We start from the raw sequence: 25567 nt of genomic DNA, 5'->3' as shown, positions 1-25567 counted from the left end.
AGATACGACCTCACACCAATACGGAGAAAGAGGAACCTCTTACACTGTTGTGGGAATGCAAGCTACTGAGACAAACCAGAAGACACTTTTAACCATAGGAAACAAACTGAAGGTTTCGGGAGGGAAGAGGGTGGGGGTATAGGGTAATTGGGTGATGGACATTAAGGAGGACACATGAGTTAATAAGCACTGGGTATTATATAAAACTGACGAATCACTGAACTCTGTACCTCTGAAACTAATAATACACTATATGTTAATTAATTGAATTTAAATTAAAAAATAAAATTTTTAAAATTGTTTAAAAAAAAAGAAAAGGGGAAACTGGAAGTGTACTGAAAGAACAAAGGAACATCAAAAATGACCAAGCACATTTGGGAAAATAAAAAGCAAACAAAACTTAAGAAATAAAAATATGTAACTGAAATGGGATAAAGAATGGAGTGAACCACATACTACACACAGCTGAAGACAGTAACTGGAAGACATATGGAGAAATTACCCAGAACACAGCAAAAAGCATTTAAAAATTGGGACATCCTAAAGAAAAGTTAAGATCAAGGAAGTCTTACAATGTGTCTAGTTAGATTTCCTGAAGAAGATGTTAAAGGGTACAGGAGAAATACAATACTCAAAGAGATAATGGCTCTTGCAGAATTGAAGATTTTTCAGGTTCAGAAGCCCCAACACATTACAGGCAGGGTAAACGGGGAGAGACGGGGAGAAAACACAAATTCATCTTCTCAGCACTTCATACTACCTTAAAGCTGGAAAACTTCAACAAACTGAATTAATCTGGAAGTTGGGGTAAAATAAATACAGATGCCAACTCTTCTTTGAGTATAGCTATATCCCTACATGTTAAGAAAAACATATAGCACCCTCTCCAAAATATTTATCTAAAAATCATCAGGAAAGAACTAACCAATACCATGACAGTCACCCCTCGGATTGGGCAATGCTATGGGGTGGGAGGGAGCACAATGTCCAAAAAGGGAGTGATATGTGGGTTAAATCAGTCAACACAATGAAATGCACAGGCACTGAAAATAATTGTTCAACTTCCACCAATTTTTTTTTAACTTTATTTATCATGATTACTATGTTTTCAGTTACAGAGAGAAAGAGCTAGTTGGTTTTATATTTTTAGGTCTGTCTGCTCTTGGTGGAAGGGGTGGGACTATAAATTGATATAAACCTTGTATAAGCATATAGGGAAGAGGTAGGAAGAATTAAATTAAATTTCCCCAGGAGTTGTGGTATGGCAGAGAATATTTTTATGTGAGCACATTACTTTTAGAATAATTTTTATTTTAAAAATAAAAACAGCAAATTCTCTTTTAAGAAAGTTTTGGATTTAAAATTTGTTATCATTTAGCCAAATGAATAAGTTGCTACAAAACTTTGTTTTTTAAATGTCTCTCAAGTAGAATGAACCTGGCTTTTGAAATTCACTATTCCTCCATAATGAGATTATACTACCTATGTATTCCTATGCTGCCCACAGGAGTAATTTATTTTTTTTTATGATTTTTTATTTATTTGAGAGAGTGAAAGCAGAACAAGTAAGACAGAACCTGAGTGGGGGCGGGAGGGTCAGAGGCAGAGGGAGAAGCAGACCCCCCCCCTTCACTGAGCAGGGGGCCCAGGTGGGGCTCTTCTGGAATCATGACTTGAGCCAGGGGCAGGCCTTAACTGACTGAGCCACCCAAGCACCCTTGCCCACCGGAGTAATTTAAATTAGATTTATCNGGGGCGCCTGGGTGGCACAGCGGTTAAAGCCTCTGCCTTCGGCTCAGGGCGTGATCCCGGCGTTATGGGATCGAGCCCCACATCAGGCTCTTCTGCTGTGAGCCTGCTTCTTCCTCTCCCCCTCCCCTGCTGTGTTCCCTCTCTCGCTGGCTGTCTCTATCTCTGTCGAATGAATAAATAAATAAAATCTTTAAAAAAAAAAAAATAAAAAAATAAAAAATAAATTAGATTTATCAGAAAGAGAATTAAACCCCTACTCCTACCGCTACCACCCCAACAGGGCTGAATTAAATTTTTATTCAATCAGACCTTGCCAGGTGCCCAAAGAGCTTACCAGCTTGTATGAACTGATCAGATAATAAGTGGCGGCTTCTTTACCTAGGGTTAGTGGGCTGTGACATAAACTATTAACTACTTAAACATATTAGAAGAATAAGTGATGAATTTAATATCTTATATTTTAAAGATGAGGAAACTGAAGTAAAAATACATTTTAATAGCTCTTTTGAAAGCTATTAAAATATACCATAGCTGTGTACTTATTAGCCCACAGAACTATGACTTTTTATGAAGGTCTCAGAGAAAACCCTTCATTCACTTGCTCACTTATTCACTCATTCAAAAATATTTATTAAGCATCCTTTATGTGCCAAGCATGTGATCTGTGACCCTTTTGATACACTGGCAAATAAAAAAACACCAAAGCCCATGGAGTGTTTACCAACCATGGTGTGCCCAAAAAGAAAATCTCTGAGTGTCTTCCCTGCCTCATCTATATAAATACCTTTTGGGAAAAAAGAGCAACCCACACAGTCACACACTCCTCAGAACATCATCTCTGGGTATATATCCCCCAGGGACAGGCTGCCAGCGCGGCAGCTTAGCTGAGGGCTGCGGCTCATGTCTTTCAAACTGGGCCACTGGGCCTGGGCCCCATCTAACCTCTGCAGGGCTGCACACAGATCCCGGAACCGCTGTCAATACTGAGACTCTCTCTGCATGAAAGCCAGCAGGCTGTTGCTTAGCTCTAAGGATCTCTATATACAGGGCCCCAGAAAGAGCTCACATGTATCAGAGCCAAAGACACACATATTCCATGATGCAGTGATTTCTCTCCTGGGCAGAGGCCTGAGAGGAATGTGAGTAAGTGACAAGGATACACACAACGAGTATTCACAGCAGCAACGTTCTCAACAGCCAAAACCTGGAAACACCCCAAATATCTATCAAGAGCAGAACCGACAAATAGTAATATATTATTAAAATGCAATATTATACTGTAATGAAAACAAATTAGAGCCACACATAACACAACACAGACGCAACTCAAACAGAATGTTGAGTGAAAAACATCCTAGAAGAATGTGCAGAGCCTGATACCATTATTATATAGTTCAGAAAGCAAGCAGTGCTTCACAGTGTGAACACTATCGCACTGTGCACTTAAGAATCGTTAAGATGCTGGGGCGCCTGGATGGCCCAGTCAGTTAAGCATCTGCCTTCAGCTCAGGTCATGATCTCTGAGCCCCACATCAGGCTTCCTGTTCAGCAGAGAGCCTGCTTCTCCCCCTACCCCTGACACCACTCGTACTCTCTCTCTCTCGCTCCCTCTCTCAAATAAATAAATAAAATCTTTAGAAATAAAAATAAATAAATAAATAAATAATAGAGAATAGTTAAGATGCCAAGTTTTAGGTTCTGAGGGTTTTGTTTTGTTTTTTTTTTACCACAATAAAGAAAGAGCAAGCAAAATTAATTTTTTCTTTAGGGATGTTTTATTTAGGGATGCATATGTGTATGTGTGTGGTAAAACTGTGAAGGAAAAAAAAAAAAACAAGGGAACGAAAACCACAAACATTAGGATGAAGTGAGCTGGGGAAGAGGCAGAGGGAGAAAGGATTTTGTGAGGTTCCATGGGTGTGCATGATGGGTTCAAGGTCACAAGTATGTGTTTTATAACTCAGCTTTATGATTTAGATATATAATTCCTTTATCTGCACCAGACATTTTGTAAGTTCAAAAACAGGGGGGCATATGAGTGAACATCAAGGTGTACCCGATTCCTAGACAGGGACCTCATACCAAATATTTTTTTTTTTTAAAGATTTTATTTATTTGACAGAGATAGAGACAGCCAGCGAGAGAGGGAACACAAGCAGGGGGAGTGGGAGAGGAAGAAGCAGGCCCACAGCAGAGGAGCCTGACGTGGGGGCTCGATCCCATAACGCCGGGATCATGCCCTGAGCCGAAGGCAGATGCTTAACCGCTGTGCCACCCAGGCGCCCCAAAATATTTTTTTAAGCCCAGACTTTGCAAAGCAATACAGCAGAAGAAAATGTGGTCACTCGACTAGAGAAGGGAAAGAGAGGGTGGTGGGCATAATTTGTGAGATGCATGCAAGGCAGGTGAGGGAGAGATCATTTAGCTCCGGGGGAGCAGTAGGGTACACAACTGCCTGGTCCCCTTTCCAGTCCAGTCAACACCCCATGTACCAGGAGCATCTTCAGTGTGCTTCTCCCCAGGCCGCCTCACTCTCACTTTTCCTGTACAGTGTGTTGATTATAACTCCTTTGATATTATAACGAGTCATTCCCAGACAACTCGGGAAGTTAAAGGGAGCTAATTTTCTACCATAAACAAAAAACTGTGTTTAACAGTAAGGTATTTACATGAAGAATGAAGAGAAAGGGACAAAGGCAAATAGTTAAATTTGATCTGTCTTTTTAAAATATCCTCAAGTTGTTCTTTCCCTCTGAAATATCTTGGCCAAACAGGTGAAATCCTACATTTTACATAAACATGTTAAAAATCAACCAGAAGGAAGATAACCGAAAGTCTTCACTGCCTCTACTCCCCCAACAGGCAACTTTCAGGCTTTTTGTCCACAAACTGCTGCTTTCCAGGGATGGAGGCCATAGCTAAAGCTCTCAGCCCATAAGGGAGCTGCCTGATAAAAAACCCCAAGCCCTGAAAGTAAACACTCATATATTACAGTAGTACTTACCGTTCAGACTCTAAGAGGAAAAAAAAGAACATGTGAGAAACTGTTTCCTATAATTTAGGAACCTACATTATAAGAATAAAGATTTCTGTAGAACAAGGAAGCAAAAAGTTTTACCCCAAAACAAGAAATTCCCAAACACAAACAAACATCTTCTGCAGGGCAGTATCAAGCCATTCCCAGGAAGCAGCACAGTGCTCGCAGACTCCCAACACATGGCAACAGCAGCCTTTGATTCCTAAGTCCCGTAAGAGGCTATCAGTTTCACACGTCTACTAAAAATAAGCCAAGTATTTTTAAAACCCACCGTTGACGACACGCTGCATGTCACAATTCGTTACTGAAAGCTGCCAGAAGCACAAATAAATCCGAAGAGAAAGGAGTCACTGTGAGAAAGCTTTTGCTCCCCAACCACTTCCCACAAAGAAAGGCTGGGAAAGAAAAGAGGGGAAAGCTTGCAGAGGGACTCACATGGCCTTTCAATCTCCCCAACTTTTTAACAGCCTGGCTCCACATCCTCTGGAGGACCTGAGCAGTCTTCATGGCTTCCGGAGATTAATCAGCCAGGCCCCTGCCTACACCCCAGGCTGCTCACCCATTGCCATCACTCCACGTGGTTATGTAAGGCGGATACAATAGTGGCCCACATTCCCAGCAAATCCTGTTGTCATCTCGCACAGTGACACATCCATACAGCAGGGACGCCGGAATGCTTTGAAAAGCACCACTTGTGAGGAGAAAAAGAAAGCAGTCGGGATTTATACCACTTGAACGGCTTTCTTTCCCTCCCTTTCTCCCATGCGAGGGAATGAGAGAATCACAGCAAATATTCTTGTTAGGTATATATAATGACTCACTATCGAAGTAGAAATTATTAAGCAAATAGAACATTTTGGAGCAAAACTCTGGAAATGAACATTTAGAGAAGTGTTTATTTATACAGACCATCCCATATACACATACACAAAAGGTATAAGGTGGCTGGAAATGAACTGGTAATGTTGCAGGTGAATGGAATTGCTAATGTTACACAGAAATTAAAGGCCTGAAGATAAGATGTTTCACATCCTTGAAGATAAGAGGTCTGCAGGCGAGAGGAAGCTTGGAGCCAACTGGGGGACAGAGTGCTCACTCAGCAGAGTTTTCTCTTCTCCCTAACCTTTCTGTAAATTTAGCAGATAAAAGAATAACAAAGAGCAGTACCATCTGTTTCTGTTTTTACCAGTGGTGGGGGGTGGGGGAGAGTGGAAAAGTACATTTTAGGTTTTTGAACGTCAAGAAAAGACTTTATGGGATGCCTGGGGTTTCAAGTCGGGTTTGGGATTTCAGAAGCATGGTCTTGGGGATGCAGTCATCGTTCTTGCTACTAATGTACACGTCACACCAAGGGTACACCAAGCAGTCTGTAAATGTGAACAGTGCACCCTCCGAACCATTTGGTAAATAGGGACCATGAGATGGAGACCATACAGGAAACAACATGAGGCAGAGGCAGAAACGGAAGCTGTAAAGGCAGAAGATCTGGGGTGCAGTCTCTTTTCTGTCACTTAGCTGTGGGGCCTTGGATAATGTGTCTCCTTCTTCACAAAATAGGGATAATACCACCTACACCTCCAAGGGCCATCATCAGCCTGAAATGAAATGCCCTCTACAAAGGGTGCATGCTGAAGAGGCACTCGAAAATGTTCCTGTCTTTCCCGTAAGCTCTTTATAAGCATTAGAACAGCAAAATAGGGTAGGAAATGAATAAAAGTTTGCTCCAAATCTTGTACCAAGAAAGGCAGGAAGTACAACACCCAGTACTCAGCTGGGCTGTGTGGACAGGCAGGCTCCCTACACACCAGCCAGGCTCATGCCAGGGCTCACTGGCTCACTGGGCCCCAGGAGCAGAGAAGCACAAGAACCTAGGCAAGGAGGGAAGGCACAAGCAGCTCCCTCCTTGACTTTGACAGTCCTTCCAAAAATACTTGAGCTTCCCTGATGAGGAAATAAATACTTCTTTCCGTAATTTATGCATACTGCCCAGAAGTCACAGGCATTCCACCACTTAAGAATTCCAGATTCTTGTACACTGATTTCCAGAAGTCACAGTTTTTGCCCTAATTCTTTTAATTGTGCTAAAAAAAATGCATAACAAAATTACCATCTTAATCATTTCTAAGTGAACAGCTCAGTAGTGTTAAGTACGTCACACTGCTGTGCATCCAGCCTCCAGGACTCGTCTTGCAGGAAACTCCACACCATTAAACTCCCCATTGCCCCCTCCTCCCAGCCCCTGGTAACTACCATTATACTTTCCGTTCCAATGAATCTGACAACTAGATACTGCAAGTAAGTAGAATCTTACAGTGTTGTCTTTTTCCGTGGGATGTACTTCACTTAGCATAATGTTCTCAATGTTCATTCTTGTAGCATGTGTCAGTATCTCCCTCCTTCTTACGACTGAATAATATTCCATTGTATGTGTATACAACATTCTGTTTATCCAGTCATCCATGGATGGATACTTGGGTTACTCGTACCTCTTGGCTACGGTGAACAGTGCTGCTGTGGAACATGGGTATGCAAAAACACTATCACTAATTCTTTACTCATTCACTCAGCAAATGTTTACCAAGTGCAGCCTACTAGACTGAGGATCAAATGACACAGATATAGCACTGGCAGCACCTGGCTGGCTCGGTTAGAAGAGCATGCAACTCTTAATCTCGACGGGGCGCCTAGGTGGCTCAGCCCTAAGCGTCTGCCTTTGGCTCAGGGCGTGATCCCAGGGTCCTGGGATCGAGGCCCGCATCGGGCTCCCTGCTTGGCAGGAAACCTGCTTCTCTCTCCCACCCCCCTTGCTTGTGTTCCCTCTCTTGCTGTCTCTCTCTGTCAAATAAATAAATAGAATCTTTTTTAAAAAAACACAAAAAACTCTTAATCTCGGGATTGTGAGATCGAGCCCCACAGTAGGCACAGAGATTATTAAATGAATGAATGGATGGATGGATACATAAAAAGCATGACATTTAGAGATACATCACTGCCCTTGGGAAGCTTGGCAAAGAGTCAGCACCTGATTGAGGGGGGGGGTTCCCCTACACAGGTGACACTGAGATGAGGTCTGAAGAATGAATGGGATTGGGGCAGGGGTGGTGTTGTGCAGGATGCAAGCAATAGCACAGGGCAAAGACCCTGAAAGAGTAGTGTAGAGAGTGGCCATCGGAACCACTGCAGCCTTTCCCTAGAAGTTATTCTACCAGGGGCATCAAAAGGACATTTTGTGGTGGAACAGCCTCAATGAGAGATCTCAAGTTTAGCAATTTACCTTCCCAAAGATTTCTAACCTCCATAATCATATATTCAAGAAACACTGAACAGCAGCCTGCGGACTGAAAGACAAATTACCCCAAGTCACTGCAAAGGCAGTCATAGTCCAGTGAGGAAGTAGGACAGTAAGCAGTAACAACAGCCCAATGCCACTTACTGCCACAGCAGATGAAGATAAAGGCTCACTGGACACACTGCTGGGAGACAAGCCAAGTCCTTCCCTCACAGGAAGGATTTGAATGGGAAAAAGGAACAATAAAATCAACAAATAAACATACATTATAATCGCAGGAGTAGTAAGTGCCACGGGCTGTGACACTGGAAAGCGCTAATCCTAAAAAAACTGGAATTGCTCTCCAAGGAGGGGGGGACAGTAAGTGCAAAGGTCTTGAGGTGAGAAAGAATCTCATTATGTTCAAGGAAGAAAAAAGGCCATGTGGGGGTGGAGCAAGGTGAGTGATGAGGTAACAGCAGTTACAAAGAGCATACCCCTCTCCTGCCTCACGAAATCGGTCTTATTTTAATGGCTGTGAAGGATTTGGTAAAAATTATAATCGCTGGGCACAATTTCAAGACACCTATCAAAGAAATAAGCTGGAACCACTTTTTCCCAGGAAAGGCAGAAGATTAGCTCATCTCTTTTCCTAAAATGACTAATTTTTAAAATTATAAACCAAATCCTGGGCTTTGGGCCACTTGCCTGTGGTCTCTCAAAGTAAACCCTTCCTTATAGCAGTAAACTAGTCAGCAGTGAAGTAAGCAAGTCTTTAAGTAATTTTTGGTTTGCCAGTAAAAATTGTCCATTGTTTATTCCACAAGTATTTCACTTTCCGATGGGATAACAAGGCCATCACCAGCTCCCTACCCTCCCTTCACAGCTCCAGAGGCAAGTGCTCACAGGCAACAACTGAAACTGTGGGCACAGTGTGCTCACAGCACACACCTCACAATGTTTACAGTTAAGAAAAAAGTAACATACACAAGTTACACGAGGGGTTCCTGATAGGTCATCAGAATTCATATGATCAGATTCCAGGCCCACTGCTGAAAGGTCCAGAGTTACTGAGGTTTTTTTCAACCCCATCACCCTTCATTTACCTAAGGTTTGAAAACTTCAGTCTGCATTAAAATAAAGAAAGAATTGGAAGACAATGACGGTATGCCTGGGGACCCAACTGTTGTTGAGAAAGCAGTTGTGCTGAAATTCAAAGGGCAATGAACACTTCCAACCAAGACTCTGACCCTCCAACCCACCCATGACCTTGGGCACACACTGAATTCTGTTGCCATTTGATACAATTAAGGAATAAGAATATCACTGGCTACTTTGTAGGGTGAAATGAAGCAAAGTCCTGTGGAAAACACTGTTAAATCCAGGCCAACAAACCTCCAAGTGGGAGGCAGGGTCTTCATAAATATACCCCTGGCAATGGCAGCCATATAATGCTGAAGAAAGAGCTCTGCAGGCCATCACACACACCGGCTCCAAGCTCAGCTCTCCACACATTCTACAAGCTCTCTGACCTTGAGCAGTTCACTTGGTAAGGCTCAGTTGCCTCATCTGTAAAATAGGGCACACAATGTCTACCCTATTACAAATGTTGTAAGGACTGAATGAAACAGCATTTGGAAAAGCCCTGCTCAGTGCTCATCACAGAATTAGCACTCTCGATAAAGGTGCCCACGAACAATACAAGATCACTCCCAAATAAGAACTGCCTGTTTTCTGTTGCCGGAAGAGCACAGTCTAGTAATTAAGAACGTATCATGGAATCCAAGAGAACTAGAAGTATATGTCCACACAAAAACTCGTACACAAATGCTCACAGCAGCATTATTTATAACAGCAAAAAAGTGGAAACAATCCAGATGACTGTCAACTGATAAACGGATAAGCAAAATGTGGTCTATGCATACAACGGACTGTTACTCGGCCATAGTAAGGAATGAAGTACCAACATACGCCCTGTAAACAGTTGAAGAAGCCTGATAGATGATTCCACTCATGTAAAATATCCAGAAGAGGCAAATCCAGAGACCACAGTAGATCAGTGTTGCCTGGAGTAGTCGTTCAGGGAGAAATGGGGGTGATTTAACTAATGGGTGTGTGAGTTACTTTTTGTGGTGATAGAGATGTTCTAGAATTGATGTGGTGTTGGTTGCACAACTCTGTGAATACATTAAACTACTGAATGGCACACTTTTACTGTATATTATGTGAATTATATCTCAAAAAAACCTCCCCCCCCTTTTTTTTTGAGGGATGCATCATGGATTCCATAATCAGAAAGTGGAGATTCCGGTCTCTACTGCACCACTTAACTCAGGCAAGTTAAATTAACTTGTCTTTGCCTCAGTTTCCCCAACTGTAAACCTTTCTAGGGTTCTTACGAGAATTTAATCAGTGCATGTAGAACACTTGGGGTAGTACCTGACACACAGTAAATGCTCCATCATTTTTAGCTATTATAATATCATAATTATTAGGCTCATCTTACATTAAAGGAGATTTAAGTCAGATAAGTGAAGTAACTTGCTCAAGTTCATGCAAATAAAATGTGGCAGAGAACAGATTCTAACTCAGGTCAGTGTGGCTGCAAAGCCTGTATCCTTTCCGCTGAAGAACGCTGCCTCTTTCCCTGTATACCAACAGAGCCTTTCAGAAACTACCTGTGATCAGTTCCTGGCCTTCCAGCCCCCTCCCCGCCCCCAAAAAATAAAGAAGCCATGGTTGTTGGTGCGTGGGCACCAGGCCAGCAATGGATCCAGTCCCTCTGACAAGCCTGACAGTCATTTCCAAGTAGTTGGTCTGGGTCCAGTCAACCTGGCTCAGCAACTCTTCTGAGTGACTGCAGAACCCTGACGACTTGGGAAGGAGAGGGTGCAGGAAGAGAACTTGGGCAGATTATTTCTGGCTCTTTGAATAGCCAGCTAAGTTAAGTTCCTTAGGGCCGCACCACTGTGAACACATGTGTAATCCAGGGGACCCAAAACATATCATCACTAGTGAATACTACAAAGTGCCAGACACTGTGCTAAGTGTTTAATGGCTGTTAACCATTAGCCCTTCCAAAAAACTCAATTCCTCCCTCTGTTACTTATGAAAATAGAAGGTCTGATGAACCATGAAACAAAGGATTGGTAAATTGGACTTCATTAAAATTACAAACGGCTGCTCTGTAAATGACAATGAAAAGACTAACCAAAAACTAGGAGAAAATACTTGCAAAGATGTCTGACAAAAAACGATTATCGGACAAATATATACAAAAAACTCTGAAAACTCAACAATAAGAAAACTACCTGATTAAAAAACAGGCCAAAGACCTTAACAGACACCCCACCAAAGAAGATCCACAGGTGGCAAATAAGTATACGAAACGATGTTTAACATCATCTGTCATCAGGGTTATGCAAATTAAAACGATGAGAGAGCACTACAGGTGTTAAATGTGGAACAGTGACAAGAACAGAAGCGGTCAGGATGTGGAGCAGTGGGGGCTGGTGGGAATGCAAATCGGTACAGCCCCTCTGGTGGAGTTGGTGGTCTCCTTAAAAACCAAACATACTCTTGGGGGCACCTGGCTAGCATGTGACTCTTGATCTTGGGGTTTTGAGTTTGAGCCCCACGTTGGGTAGAGAGATTACTTAAAAAATAAAATCTTTAAAAAAGTAAAACAAAATAAACAAAAAAAACCAAACACACTCTTATCACACAATCCAGCAGTCGTGCTCCCTGGTATTTATCCAAAGGAGTTAGAAACTTATGTCCAAACAAAAACAGATGTTTATAGCACCTTTATTAAGAATTGCCAAAACTTGGAAGCAACCAAGATGTCCTTCAGTAGGTAAATGGATGAATAAACATGTGATGCATCTCGACAATGGAATATTATTGAGTACTAAAAAGAAATGAGCTATAAAGCCATGAAAAAACATGGAAAAAACTTAATGCTAATATTACTAAGTGAAAAAAGCCAATCTGACAAGGCTATATCCTGTTTGATTCAAACTATATGGCATTCTGGAAAAGGAAAACTATGAAAACAACAAAATGATCAATGGTTGCCAGGGTTAGAGGGAAGGAGAGAAAACAGGCAGAGCACAGAGGATCTTTTAGGGCAGTAAAAATATATGATACCATATGATAGATACACATCATTAATACATCTGTCCAAATCCACAGAATGTACAACACCAAAAGTGAACTGTAATGTAAACTATGGACTTTGAGTGGTAATAATGTGTCAGTGTAGGCTTATCAACTGTAACAAACATCCCACTCTGGTGGGGAATACCGATGATAGAAGGCTTTACCCTGTGTAGAGGGCAGGGGGTATATGGGAAATCTCTGTACCTTCCCCTCAGTTTTGCTGTGAATCTCTAACTGCTCTAAAAAATTTAAATCTTAATTAAAAGAAAAAAATGTGTGTGTGTGTGTATATATATATATATATATATATATATCCTGAAATATTAAGGAACTTGCACGTGGTTCCACAACTAGTAGGTGGCTGGTCACAATCTGAGTCCAGATCTGCATGAGTCAAATTTTAGTAAGATATGACCTGGGGAGGGGAGGGGATCAGCAGATAATTACATTTCAGACCTCTATGTTCATAGTTCTAATCCACTGAGCTATGAAATATAACTGTAATTTAAACAGACCATTCTTATTTGTAATTACACAGAAACCATTAATAAGCCAAAAGGGAACGTGCTAATTTGGCAACAGGGACACAGCCCTGTCTACTCTATGATTTTTGAATCTGACTAAGCCCATATAACATTCAAACACAGCTTCACTTAAAACAAACAAACATACATACAAACCACCACCCCATGACAGGTAGCAAGATAAAGAAAATTATAAACTGCCTTGTCAAAAGGTAGGTTAGAAAACCAATTATTAGAGTGCTCAGCTAAATCCTGCTAGCAGGGTTGGCCCTAGTGCAACACAGAATAAACTGTCCCTCCCAGACCCAAGGCACCATCAGAGGATGGCTCTCACAGAAAAGAGTGACACGATGCTTCCAGCATGTATCAATATCCATGGTTAATCCCCAGAAAGCCAGTAAGCCTTACAGAGACTGAAGCCTCAAAGACAAGCCTTTTCTATCAGAACTGGGAAATAAATGTAGAAACTTAAAAGACCTCACGTTTAGGTACTTTATTGCCAACACTTGGGAGCTTATTAGAAATGCTGAATCCTGGGGCGTGTGGGTGGCTCAGTTGGTTAAGCATCTGCCTTCAGCTAAGGTCCTGCTCCTGGGGTCCCAGGATAGAGCCCCATGTCGGGCTCCCTGCTTGGCGGGGATCCTGCTTCTCCCTCTCCCCCACCTCATGCTCTCACACTCTCTCTCATAAATAAGTAAAATCTTAAAAAAAGACAAAATGCTGAATCCCAAAGCCCTACCTACCTTGGACCTGTTGAAAAGAATATGTGTTTTACCAAGAGCCCCGATGTGATTAACGCGCAAACTTAAGTTAGGCATTGGTCTAGCAGTACCTCTAACAGAACTCTGAGCTGTAACTGACAGTGCTTTGTACCTGCACTGCCCACTGGGGCAGCCACCAGGCACATATGCCTAGTGAGCATTTGAAATGTGGCTATTAAGAAACTAAATGTTTAACTTAAATTTATAAATAGCCACGTTTAGCATATAACTTGTTAACCATATTCCTAGCACTCATTTAATGTTTCCATCTGTTTTTGGCTACTTGAACTATTACTTTGGCAAAATTGTAGTGCATAGAGCCCTCTCCATATTTTGTAGTATTTCTGAATTGAACACCACAAACATTTCCAAGCATCTTCATATGTACTGACCCATTATTTTTAAAAGAAGTTCCAATAATTCAAAGTGCTGTATCAGAATGAGTCAAATGCCATGTTTTTTAAATCCCATTCTGAGGAGAAAAAAGAAAAGAAATACTACTTATTTACAGACATAGTACTTGTTTTCATACTTTAAGGATCCTTTTGGCAATCTTTTAAAAATTTTCCTGCAAGGGGTGTCTGGGTGCCTCAGTCAGTTAAGCATCTGATTTTTTTTTTTAAGATTCTATTTATTCATTTATTTGTTTACTTATTTATCAGGGGGAGAGAGAGAGAGAGTGAGTGAGAGCAAGCACAAGCATGGGGAGCAGAACACAGAGGCTCTCCCTTAAGCAGGGACCCTGATGTGGGACTCGAGCCCAGCACCTGGAGATCATGACCCAAGCCCAAGGCAGATGCTTAACCGACTGAGGCACCTGGGCATCCCAAACATCCAACTCTTAATTTCAGCTCAGCTCATTATCTCGGGGTTATGTGATCAAGCCCTGCATTGGGCTCCACGCTGAATGTGAACCCTGCTTAAGATTCTCTCTCTCCCCCTCTCTTTGCCCCTCCCCCATTCACGAATACACTCTCCTCTCTCTCTCTCTCTCAAAAAAAAAATTTCCTGCAAGAAAAAAAGAACAGGAAAAAAAAGATTCTGAATTCCTTATGTAAGCATATTAGTAAAATTTAGTAAATTATACTTGGGGGTTTCTTAGTCTTTTTTTTTTTAAGATTTTATTTATTTGAGAGACAGCAAGAAGAGCAGGGGGAGGGGCATAGGGAGAGGGAGAAGCAGACTCCCCACTGAGCAGAGCCTGATGTGGGGCTGGATTGGGGGGGGGGGATATCATGCCCTGACCTGAAGGCAGATGCTTAACCCACTGAGACACCCTGCTGCCCTTTTTTTTTTTGTCTTTAATGGAAATTTATTTAATTAAACTTACTCTCCTTACAAGACACTTTTATACTTTGAAAACACTAATTTAACCAGCTCTCAGTATGAGGCATAATAATTTTATATTAAACCATTAATCTATGAATAAGATTTAAAAGCTTACAATTTATGGTTTCAACCATATGTATTTATGTATTTATTATACATTTAAAATATCAAACTTGGTAAGTGAAAGTGTGCTTGAACAGTACATTTGGCACAGTGGGGATCCAATGCAGCTCGTGGAATCAACGGAGAAAAACAACTCTCAGTTGCACTAGAACACACTCCATTAAGGGGAGGGGGCAGCGAAGACCAGAGACAGGAAGGGGAAAGGTGAGGTTTCCTGCATCCACCTCCCACACCAAGGCAAAGTGGGAGACCAAGCCAAGCTATTAAAAATACTGAACATGCAAAAATGAGTAAGCCTTACTAACGACTTTGACTTAGTTATAAAACACAGGAGATGTAACTGCATCGAGTTATACAAAAATAGTAGGCTTCTCCTAACGTTTTCTTCTCATAACAAAATTTATTAAATAAAGAAAAAGTTAAGATGTTTGAAACAGTTTTGTTTCTAAACTTAGATCTCATTCTTTGGTCTAATATCTTATATGTCATTATTATATTATTTAAACTGAGTTAAACTGAATCCATAATATAGTGTGCAAATACCCCTCCCCGACTCTGCACTGTTCCTTTATTGGTGACACGGGAAATTTCAGATATGGGTCATTTTTTAAAAATACTGAAGTCAGCAATATTGAGCTCCTCTCAGAAAAATCTATCTTAGCCTAGTAACAGAAATTGTTGGTAGAAATTGTATGCGATCTTTTTTTTTTTTTAATTGTATGTGATCTTAAAGCATAAAAAGGCACCCAACATTTCCCTTTTGTGGAACTGGTGGTGATGGTGAGGAAATCAGAAAAGTCCACTGTGTAGTAACAGACACGATCCACTAGGTGGCGCAATGATGCAGAAATAAAACTTTCCCTTCGAATTTAAAATTTCAAAATAAATGCCATTTAGAGGAAATTAGAAACGAACTTTAATAATTACAATAAAATCCTGCCACTATAGCTTTTATAAAAGCAAGATAAATTTGCAAATGGGGGGACTAAAAGTAGAAAATAACACTTACTTGTCATTCATTAACATAAAAACACAGAAACGTATGACAATATATCATCACCCTGCGAAGTTGCTAACCTGGCTCTGGGTGCTGTGGGATAGTCAAAGGAATTTAAGCCATCTGGAAAGCAGAAGACAGCACTTTCAAACTGCTAATCACTGCATCTAATTAGTGCAGAGGAACATAATCACTGCATCTAATTAGTATAGAGGGACATAATTTCCAGAAGACAGACCTACAGGAGTTAGTTTCCACGTAGAAGGTGGGATCCATTCATTGGTTCATTCAACACATATTTATCAAGCACCTCTTTCATGCCAAGTTTTGTACTGAGCACTTTAGATTAAACAACGGGGGTAACAAACCCAGCGCTGCCTCCAGAGAGCTCACAGGCTAACGAGGGTCAATATAAATCCAGTCAGCAGCTGCAGAACTAAAGCTGCCCAGTGCTATGAAGGGAAAGGACACACAGGTCTAGAATAGAAACTGGCCTCTTCGGGAGACCAAGGAAGGCTTTCCTTCCTAGTGACCCTGTGCAAGTAAGGTATGCAGCTCACTGAGGAAGGACAAACAAGAGACACCACATCTGGGGCACACAGAGGGAGGCAGGTGGGGGAGCCTGGGACTCAGGAAAGACCTCTGTCTCATCTATGAGTAAGGCAAAGTCTGAGGCAGGTCAGTGGCACAGGTAGATTTGTATTTTTATATACTTGAGTCTAAATTCCTTATTTTACTGAGAGCCAGAGAAGAAATGTAAGCCTAGGTGGACAGCCCCAGCGGGTTATTGGACACAGGGGGTAGGAAGGAGGAGAGAGGGGCCTGACACTGATTCCACATGCAGTAATGGCTCCTCAGGGCAGCGAAGCCGAGGGGCCCATCCAAGGATTTAAGCTCCAGTCAAGATCTCCCTTCTGGGGATGCCTGGGTGGCTCAGTCGCTAAGTTCTGCCTTCGGTACAGGTCATGATCCCAGCGTTCTGGGATTGAGCACCGCTCAGCAGGAAGCCTGCCTCTCCCTCTCCCACTCCCCCTGCTTGTGTTCCCTCTCTCACTGCCTCTGTCAAATAAATAAATAAATAAAATCTTAAAAAAAAAAATCTCCCTTCTACTGTGAGGAAAGACAAAAGCGAATTATAATTTCCAAGCCAAGTTCCAACTGTAGTCTTGATACTGAGGGGGTGGGCAAGAAAAAGGGGCCAAAGGGGCGCCTGGGTGGCACAGCGGTTAAGCGTCTGCCTTCGGCTCAGGGCGTGATCCCGGCGTTATGGGATCGAGCCCCACATCAGGCTCCTCTGCTATGAGCCTGCTTCTTCCTCTCCCACTCCCCCTGCTTGTGTTCCCTCTCTCGCTGGCTGTCTCTATCTCTGTCGAATAAATAAATAAAATCTTTAAAAAAAAAAAAAAAAGAAAGAAAAGAAAAGAAAAAGGGGCCAGGGAAACAGTAACACACTACGCTCTCTCTAGCTGTTCTACTTCATAAGGGGCTCAAGTCCCTAGTTGTTACTAACCAGCTGTTCTATGAGCATCTTGGGTCATAACAGCCATCCTCCCAGGGCTTTTGTAAAGACTGAGAATTTTATGTGGGAGCTTTTATAAACTCTGAAGTACCACACAAGAGGGGTGTTTTCTATATTAAGTAAGCCCCACCCTAAAAAAAGGCAATGTGGAATAAGTTTAATAAGATTTAAAAAATAGATTGCATTCAACATTTAAGTGTCTGTGTACCAGGCTCTGAAAACAAAGACCGAACAACATAGGACATAGTCCCCACCCTCAAGGGATGCTAGATTTTAGGATGTAGGAAGGCCTGGAATAGTACAGAGAACAATGACAGTAAATGCTTAAGAGCTGAGTGTCAGTCACTGATACCAGTCCAGAGCCTTTCCAAATCTGCTAAGCAGAGGGAACATCATTAACTCCTTTTCTGCACTAGATTTCTTCAAGACTTTTAACCCATGATGGCATTTTATGATCATTTTGAAGGTTTCCCTGACAAGAAAGAATGAATTGCTTGGAATGGAAACAGTCAACAATGTAGAAACACAGTGAACAGTACTGTCCCAAGGCAGGAATCCAGGGAAATAAGAACATCCAAAACCCAGACAGCAATGTTTCATCGTAGAGGGACATTTCAGTTTCATGGCCTTTCTGCATCCTAAAAACGAAATGTGTTTTGAACTATATTTTCTCCACAGTTTCTTGTGCTTATGTTACTGCTTAACTTGGAGGAAGTCTACACTCAAAACTTCTCAACTGGCCCCTGTTATCCGTCATCTTCCCGGACTAAAGCCAGAAAGCAAACTAGCCCAACCCCTTCTCTCTTTCGCTTCCCCACAGCCAAGAAGGGTGTCAGACCAGTGTCCTCATGAAGCGAGACTCTTTCACAAGTCAGCATCCTGACATACGTATTTCCAGACCAAGCATCCTGCTTCTGGGAGTTCTAAACCATGGCCCAGCAGATGTTTTCTTGAGGGGCCACACAGTGTATTTTTTAAGCTCTGGAGGCAGACGTTATTACATAAATACTTACATAACCAATTTAAAATGAACCCATTATAAAAGATGAGAACAATTCTTTGCTAGTAAGCGGGGAAAAATAAAAACAAAAAAAAAAACAGCCAACCAAACAGGCAGTTGACTCTAGTTTGCCAACCCCTAGGCTAAACTCATGCAAAATTCAGCAATGGCTACTCATGTGCCGGTGTCTGTTCACCAGGACAGATCATTACCTGCAAGGTGTTCACACCGCTATCGAGGAAGTACACACACCTCCTGATTCTTGCTTTCCTTCACCTTGGTTTTCACTTTACTCCACCTTGGTTTTCACTTTACTCTTCAGTAAACCTTAGGACTGCCCTTAGCATCCAGTCACTATTGAGGGATAATCCTGTTCTGTTTGCTTATTTCTTTACTTTTTTTTTTTTTTAATTAATAAGGGGTTAGTTCTGAGTGGGTTTGTAATCTGAAAGTTAGGTCAATTCAAAAGTGAACTACACTTGGTTTTGGTAGCAGCAGAACTTACCTAGTTATAATTTACCTAAGCTAAATTCCGAACTTGTTCACAATTTCCAATCACATACCACAGGGGAAGCTGGGCTAAGATCAAAATCTTGCTTCAGATAATCCTCAAAGTAGATCATTAACTGCATGTGTTAGTATTATCAACATTGAACAAGCACTTTGTGAAGAACTGTGTTAGACAAAGAGAAGTAAAAACCTTGGTTCCTGATCTCAAGCTGGAATGCTCTCTGTGCACCCTCAAAAAAAGATAATGAGGATGTGGCACCCATAACCCAACACAGAGGCTGCTTTAGAAGACATTTTTTAGGGACGCCTGGGTGGCTCAGTCGGTTAAGCGTCTCTCTCTCTCTTTCTCTGACAATAAATAAAATCTTTAAAAAAATCTTCTTTAATTTTTTTAAAGAGAGGGTGTAAACACTGGAAGTTTCCATTGTCCACCCCGAAGTCCAACTTAGAATCTGGTCAGAATTATATAGCCAGCATTTGCGTGGCTGACTGAGCCTACGACCAAGAATCAACATTTCCAATAGTATGAGCCTTAACATTCTGTCCATGAATGCTCACCTAACTCATCAATTCTGGGTCCTGGGGGAAGACAGCTCTGTGGGGACAGTGAGGAGGAGAAAGGCAGCCTTAATAGGATTCCAGAAGGAAGTCCGAAAGAAACGACGTCTGTATTTGGAGCCTTCCCAGCTCTTTCTACCCCTTGGGCTGTCTGCTCCAGTTTCCAACATCCTCCTACCCCAACCTGTCCCAAGGTGAACCCATGGCACTCCATAATTAGTCTGCTCACCACCAAAATGCTCTAACTCCAAAATTCCCAGTCTATCTTGATCCTCAATCAAAATGTTCACTATATTCATGCATATGGTTTTGGCTACGTATTGAAAGAAAGCTTACTCTTTTACTTCACACAAACATGTATGTGCTAGCCTGATAGCCTGCACTTCTTGGAGGTATGTGATGTTTTACAAGATGTACTTTGATCCTCAGGCACCTTGTGATGGAATTCTGACCCTTAACAGCCAAATTCCCAAACACAGCAAGTCTGAGATGTTCTAATTCCATAACCCATGTGCTTTCCAGCCACAAGAAGTTTTTCTTGACATTAACAATAATTGTGCGGTTTTTTGGGGGGGGTTAGGGGGAGGTTGATGGGATAACAGTCATTTCTAACTAGAGGCTGTGGACTTGAAGAAAGACTCACAGAAAAGGCATATTCTTAACGTTTCTATAATAAATTGTGGTTTTAGCTAGCTGCTTATATAATCTACTTCTCCATAAGGCTGTGTCTTACTCATCTTAGAGTCTTTGAGGTCCCATACAGTAATGAACACAAACAAGTCACTGAAAAATGAAAACATCTCTTAAAAACACGGATATAGAAGGGGGAATGAAGCATGAGAGAAGGGGGAATGAAGCATGAGAGACTATGGACTCTGAGAAACAAACTGAGGGCTTCAGAGGGGAGGGGGGTGGGGGAATGGGATAGGCTGGTGATGGGTAGTAAGGAGGGCACGTATTACATGGTGCACTGGGTGTTATACGCAACTAATGAATCATTGAACTTTACCTCAAAAACCAGGGATGTACTGTATGGTGACTAACATAATATAATAAAAAAAACATTAAAAAAATAAAAATAAAAAATAAAGTCACAGGTGAAAAAGGAAAAAAAAAACAAACCACTGATTTATTACTGTGGGGCACCTGGATGGCTCAGTCAGTTAAAGTGTCTGACTCTTTGTCTCAGCTCAGGTCATGATCTCAGGGTTGAGGGATCAAGCCCCGCGTTGAGCCCTGCACTGGGTTCTGCACTGGGCATGAAGTCAGCTTGAGATTATCCCCCTCCCTCTGCCCCTCCCTCACGCACACACACAAGTGGGATCTTTAAAAAAAAAAAAATCGAAATAGTATTTTTACTAATGATGATTCCCTGGGAAGAAAAACTTCTATACATTTTCAATAATAATGTTTAAACTCCTAAAAATCAACAGAGGACCTTTAGCTTCTTCCATTATGTCTCCGCCCATCTAATTCTGAAAAGCAGAGGCAGATGGAATTAGAAGAACCTACCAGTTTTGAATTAGTCAAGTGACCTTGGCTCAAATGCCCTGCCTACTACACGAGCTGTGTGATATGGGGCAAATTACTTAACATTTCTAAGCCAGTTTCCTGACCTATCAAAACAGGTTTTAACACCTACCCCCAACTGGGCAGGACTGGTCAGTGAGATCTGCACCAGGGGTCTAACACTGTCAGTCACATGCTTCCTTCCCTTGCTTCATTACAGGAAAGTTAGGAGAAGTCCAACAGTACAAAGCAAAACCCACGGCATCTTGCTTGGTGTCCTGGCTCCCTCATGTTAGGCATTTTTTACAAACATCAGGACTTCTGCTGCACACTTGGGAATGGAGCAGATTGAGTCTGCCCCCAACACACCCATAGTGGTAGAAATCAAGGACACAGCCTCAGAACTGCCCTACAAGCTCTATGAATGCATATTTTAGATTTGTTGCTCCAATGATGAAATGTTCCTGTTTCCAACAGTCTCCAAGCCACCTGCAAAGTGCTTTTTTGCTGGGCGGGGAATATAGTAAGAAAAGGGAGAGAATACACACTCATGCGTATCCTATTTCAGTCCTTTGAGACTTGCCTGCTCCACTGTCTTCCCTTCACCTTCCTCCACTGCCTGAGCAACTATGCTCTGTCTGGACTAGGAAAGCAAAGATCTAGACCTCCTCTCAAGAACTCATATCACCCCCCAACATTGAAACTGATACCCTTCCCAACACTCAGCAGAACACAGGCCCCCGTGAAAACCCTGCTTTTCTGAAAAGATAAACACATGCACTGCAATTCAGGTTAGATCTACTCAAGGACTTCTTTTGCCATTCATTGCTTCCAAGCATTCATTTTGATTAAGCTCATCCCAATCAAAAAGCTTATGTTACAGGGCGCCTGGGTGGCACAGCGGTTAAGCGTCTGCCTTCGGCTCAGGGCGTGATCCCGGCGTTATGGGATCGAGCCCCACATCAGGCTCCTCCGCTATGAGCCTGCTTCTTCCTCTCCCACTCCCCCTGCTTGTGTTCCCTCTCTCGCTGGCTGTCTCTATCTCTGTCAAATAAATAAATAAAATCTTAAAAAAAAAAAAAAGCCTATGTTACTTCTTATGAAGATAACGGACTATCCATGTAGCAGACTACACAAATAGAGCCAGTATATCCAAGTTGAAACAGATGAAAGAGACAGACAGTCATGACAGCACCCCAGTTTCAATGATACTTCACTGCATAGATCATTATCCCAAATGTAAAGGCAAAAGAAGTCGTCTGGTAACTGTCCGGAGTGAGAGGTTACTGCAGTTTTTTCAGGACCCTTCACGACTGGGATATAATCCAATCAGGTCAACATTTATATATAATCATCCAGTCACACTCAGGACCACTAAGAACAACAATGCAATTGTTACTTGGATCTTACGACTAAGCCCAATGAGCTTTTTTACCCCATAGTGACGTGTGCGCTCTCCTTTGCTCCTGTTCTATTAATAGGTGAGAGAGATTCTTTGAGGCAGTACGTACTGACTGCAAATATTTCATGGTAATAAACAGCAAAAGCATTGGCAATTTATGTTTTCTGGACAAAGTAAATCATAAACACAATACTCAGAAACTTAGCAATGCCTGAACTAACTTTAATTTTAACCCAGTTCTGTTTTTCCACATTTTACAGAAGAAAGGCTCACACAGAAGTTTATCTCTAAAAAAGTACATGACTAAAATTCCCAAATGTGAGGAGGTTTCAGGACTGAGGAGGGGGACATGTGATTTCAGCTGCCTTTCTTAATTCCCTAACTTTTGTGGAACATGAGCTCATGCCAGAACTTGGCTTATTTAAAAAAACAAAAATCTAAAGGCCATTGTCAAATAAAAATAAGGGCTGTAAAAGGGGCGCCTGGGTGGCACAGTGGTTAAGCGTCTGCCTTCGGCTCAGGCCGTGATCCCGGCCTTATGGGATCGAGCCCCGCATCAGGCTCCTCTGCTATGAGCCTGCTTCTTCCTCTCCCACTCCCCCTGCTTGTGTTCCCTCTCTCGCTGGCTGTCTCTATCTCTGTCAAATAAATAAATAAAATCTTTAAAAAAAAAAAAATAAGGGCTGTACTTTACAAAACACACAAAGCAGCACCACACGGCCCTCCCTGAGGCTGTAATACTACTAGCTGAAATATTTATAGACACCTGGATCAGAATACATATATATTTAAATCATTTTTGTTGAAGGAGTGAATTAGGTCAGTGCCCTTAAGAAGCCCCCATCAGTTCTCTTTTCCACTCTCCAAACAGTGAAACCCTTTGTCCATTGTATTAACCACTGTAAACTGTTTGGACGTCCATTGTTAGCCCTGGCCGACTGGGTAAGTCTGGCTAAAAAGAGATGAAATGGGATTCTGTCAATATATTTCTCGCACAATCAAATTTAAGCAAGCTTTGCAAAGAGCCAGCTCAATCTAACTACTACACCAGTGGCTGAAAAGAAGTTACTGGTCACGCTTATCTTGGCACTTAGAGTATTTGCATTCCTGTCGCTTCAAATTTTTCTGCAAGGAGCCTTCAGAAGTAGCACTGGAGATATAAGCCTAAAATAAATTGTTAATCAATCAATCATTTGGCCAACCCACCTTAAAGCAGTAATAGTAAGGTCCCTAGGAAGTAAAAAACTGATTCAACTGGTTCAAAATGTTTAAATGTCTCAAGAGCAATACAGCGTAGCTCACATTTCATAATATAAGCTAGAAATAGGACAGTCACTATTGCCAAATGTTTCAGTAGACTAATGTGGGCTGTCAGAATGAGATCTAGGCACCAAACAGGATAAAAATCTAATCTCTTTCCATTTCATTTGTCAAAAGATAAAGGAAGCTAAAGACAGAAAAAGGGAACATCCTTTTTATCCCACCTATCAACAAGATTTATGTATCACCTTTTACTTTATTAAAAACTAACAAATCAGAATGACTTCAAAAAGAAAACATTAATTTTCATAAAGTTTACATCAAAGCAGCGGTTCTTAGAATTAAGTCACCTTCTAGTTTCTGCATTAATTGGTAGGCTTGCAAATTATAATTTCTACAGCTTACTCATATAGAAAAGTACCTAGAATCACAGATTAGTAGCTGCTGAAGCTGAGGCCCTTCAGGGAAACAATTACATGACAGGTGGGTCTTAAGCAGCATCCGTCCTCCAGCACGTGACTTTAAAGTCCAAGGACAGATTCTGAATGTGCGTTACAGAAAGCGGTCTCAGGGCTGCTTTGGCATCGTGTTGTTCTGTAATAATGATGCTACTATAAGTTACAGCCACTGCCACTTAGGTTGCCGGTGCAGCCCCAGGAGGCATCCATCCCATTTCTTGTTGACTGGCACTCATCGTCCCTTCCTCCCAGAGGCCAGAAACCCCCAGGCCCCTGGCCCACAGGGTGCCCTTGTTTAAGATTTAGGAGGATGAAGGAGAGCAGTTTGCTTTCTTTTTTCCTACAGCAGCAGTCACAGGCAAAGTGGATTTGCCAGACCCGAGCTGCGCACTCGTCACTAAGTTCCCGACCATTTCAGCCATCTCTGGGCTGCAGAGGCTGAGCAGGTGGAAGAGTGTTTCCAAGGTCCTGGCTCTGGACCACAGCAGCTTTCTAACTTGATGGGGGCAAATATGAAAGCCGGTGTGGTGGGCCCTTGGTTTTTGTCCCTCCAGTCTCTTGTTTTGCAGGCATTAATGCTCTCCGTTAAATTCCTTTCTCCTTGAAATAGCTAAAATGAGGTCTCTTTTCTTCACTGAACCTGACTGATCAGGTACATAGTGCCCATTTTACAGCTGAGAAAAACTGAACATGAAAAAAGTAAATTGCCAGAGGTAGAGCAAGCAAGTGGGGGGACAAAGGAATTCAAACTCAGGTCTGCCTAACTTTAGAGTTACAGAATGGAAGTTAAACATATCCCCAACATACGACCCAGCAATTCCACTCCTAGGAATTTAGATAAGAGAAATGAGTGCGTTAAGTCCACAAAGCAAAGTGTGGGTGATTTCCCTAGCAGCTTTAGTCATAATAGGAAAACACAAACAGGCAACAACCTAAAAATCCAACAAGGGAAGAATGGGTAGACAAACTGTGGCGAACTCATATAATGGACAACTACGCAGTAACAAACAAGAACTACCGAATCACCTAACAATACGGATGAATCTCACAGAAGTTACGTTGAGCAAAAGAAGCTAGAGACAAAATGTTGACCTTATTTATACAGACCCTCTCGAAGTCAAGCAAAACTATCTCATGGTGAGAGAAGTCAGCAAAGAGGTTTCCTTCGGGTGGGGTGGTAACAGTCAGAAAAAGTCTCAAGAGAGAAGCTTCAAGAATGATGTAAAGTCCTGTTTTTTTTATCTAGGTGGTAAACACAAGTGAATACAGTCACTTAAGCACTCATCCAGCTCTGGAATCAGACAGTGGTGTCTGCACAATAGTGTGGATGTACTAAATGCCACTGAACTGTACACTTTAAAATGGTTAAAATGGTGGGTCTTACGTTATGTGCTTTACC

General features: G+C 41.9%; 1 protein-coding gene across 8 annotated transcripts in view; it reads right to left on the bottom strand.

Moving 5' to 3' along the window:
- TJP2 (tight junction protein 2) overlaps positions 1-25567 on the bottom strand; it is a 114843-nt gene that overhangs the window by 38143 nt on the left and 51133 nt on the right. Inside the window, exon 1 of one of the 8 annotated variants that reach the window (XM_034646846.1) lies at positions 5141-5311. The exons of 6 other annotated variants lie outside the window; for them this stretch is intronic. In XM_034646846.1, coding sequence (XP_034502737.1) covers positions 5141-5296 — 156 coding nt within the window. In that variant the 5' untranslated portion in view covers positions 5297-5311. Of the gene's footprint in view, positions 1-5140; positions 5312-25567 lie in introns of those variants that run through there. One more of the 8 variants, XM_019794665.2, reaches the window with a different exon arrangement.

Source organism: Ailuropoda melanoleuca, chromosome 17, assembly GCF_002007445.2.
Source record: "Ailuropoda melanoleuca isolate Jingjing chromosome 17, ASM200744v2, whole genome shotgun sequence".
NCBI classification, from domain to species: Eukaryota; Metazoa; Chordata; class Mammalia; order Carnivora; family Ursidae; genus Ailuropoda; species Ailuropoda melanoleuca.
The sequence above is the reverse complement of the archived record's forward strand: the minus strand, read 5'-3'. Positions and strand labels throughout refer to the sequence as shown.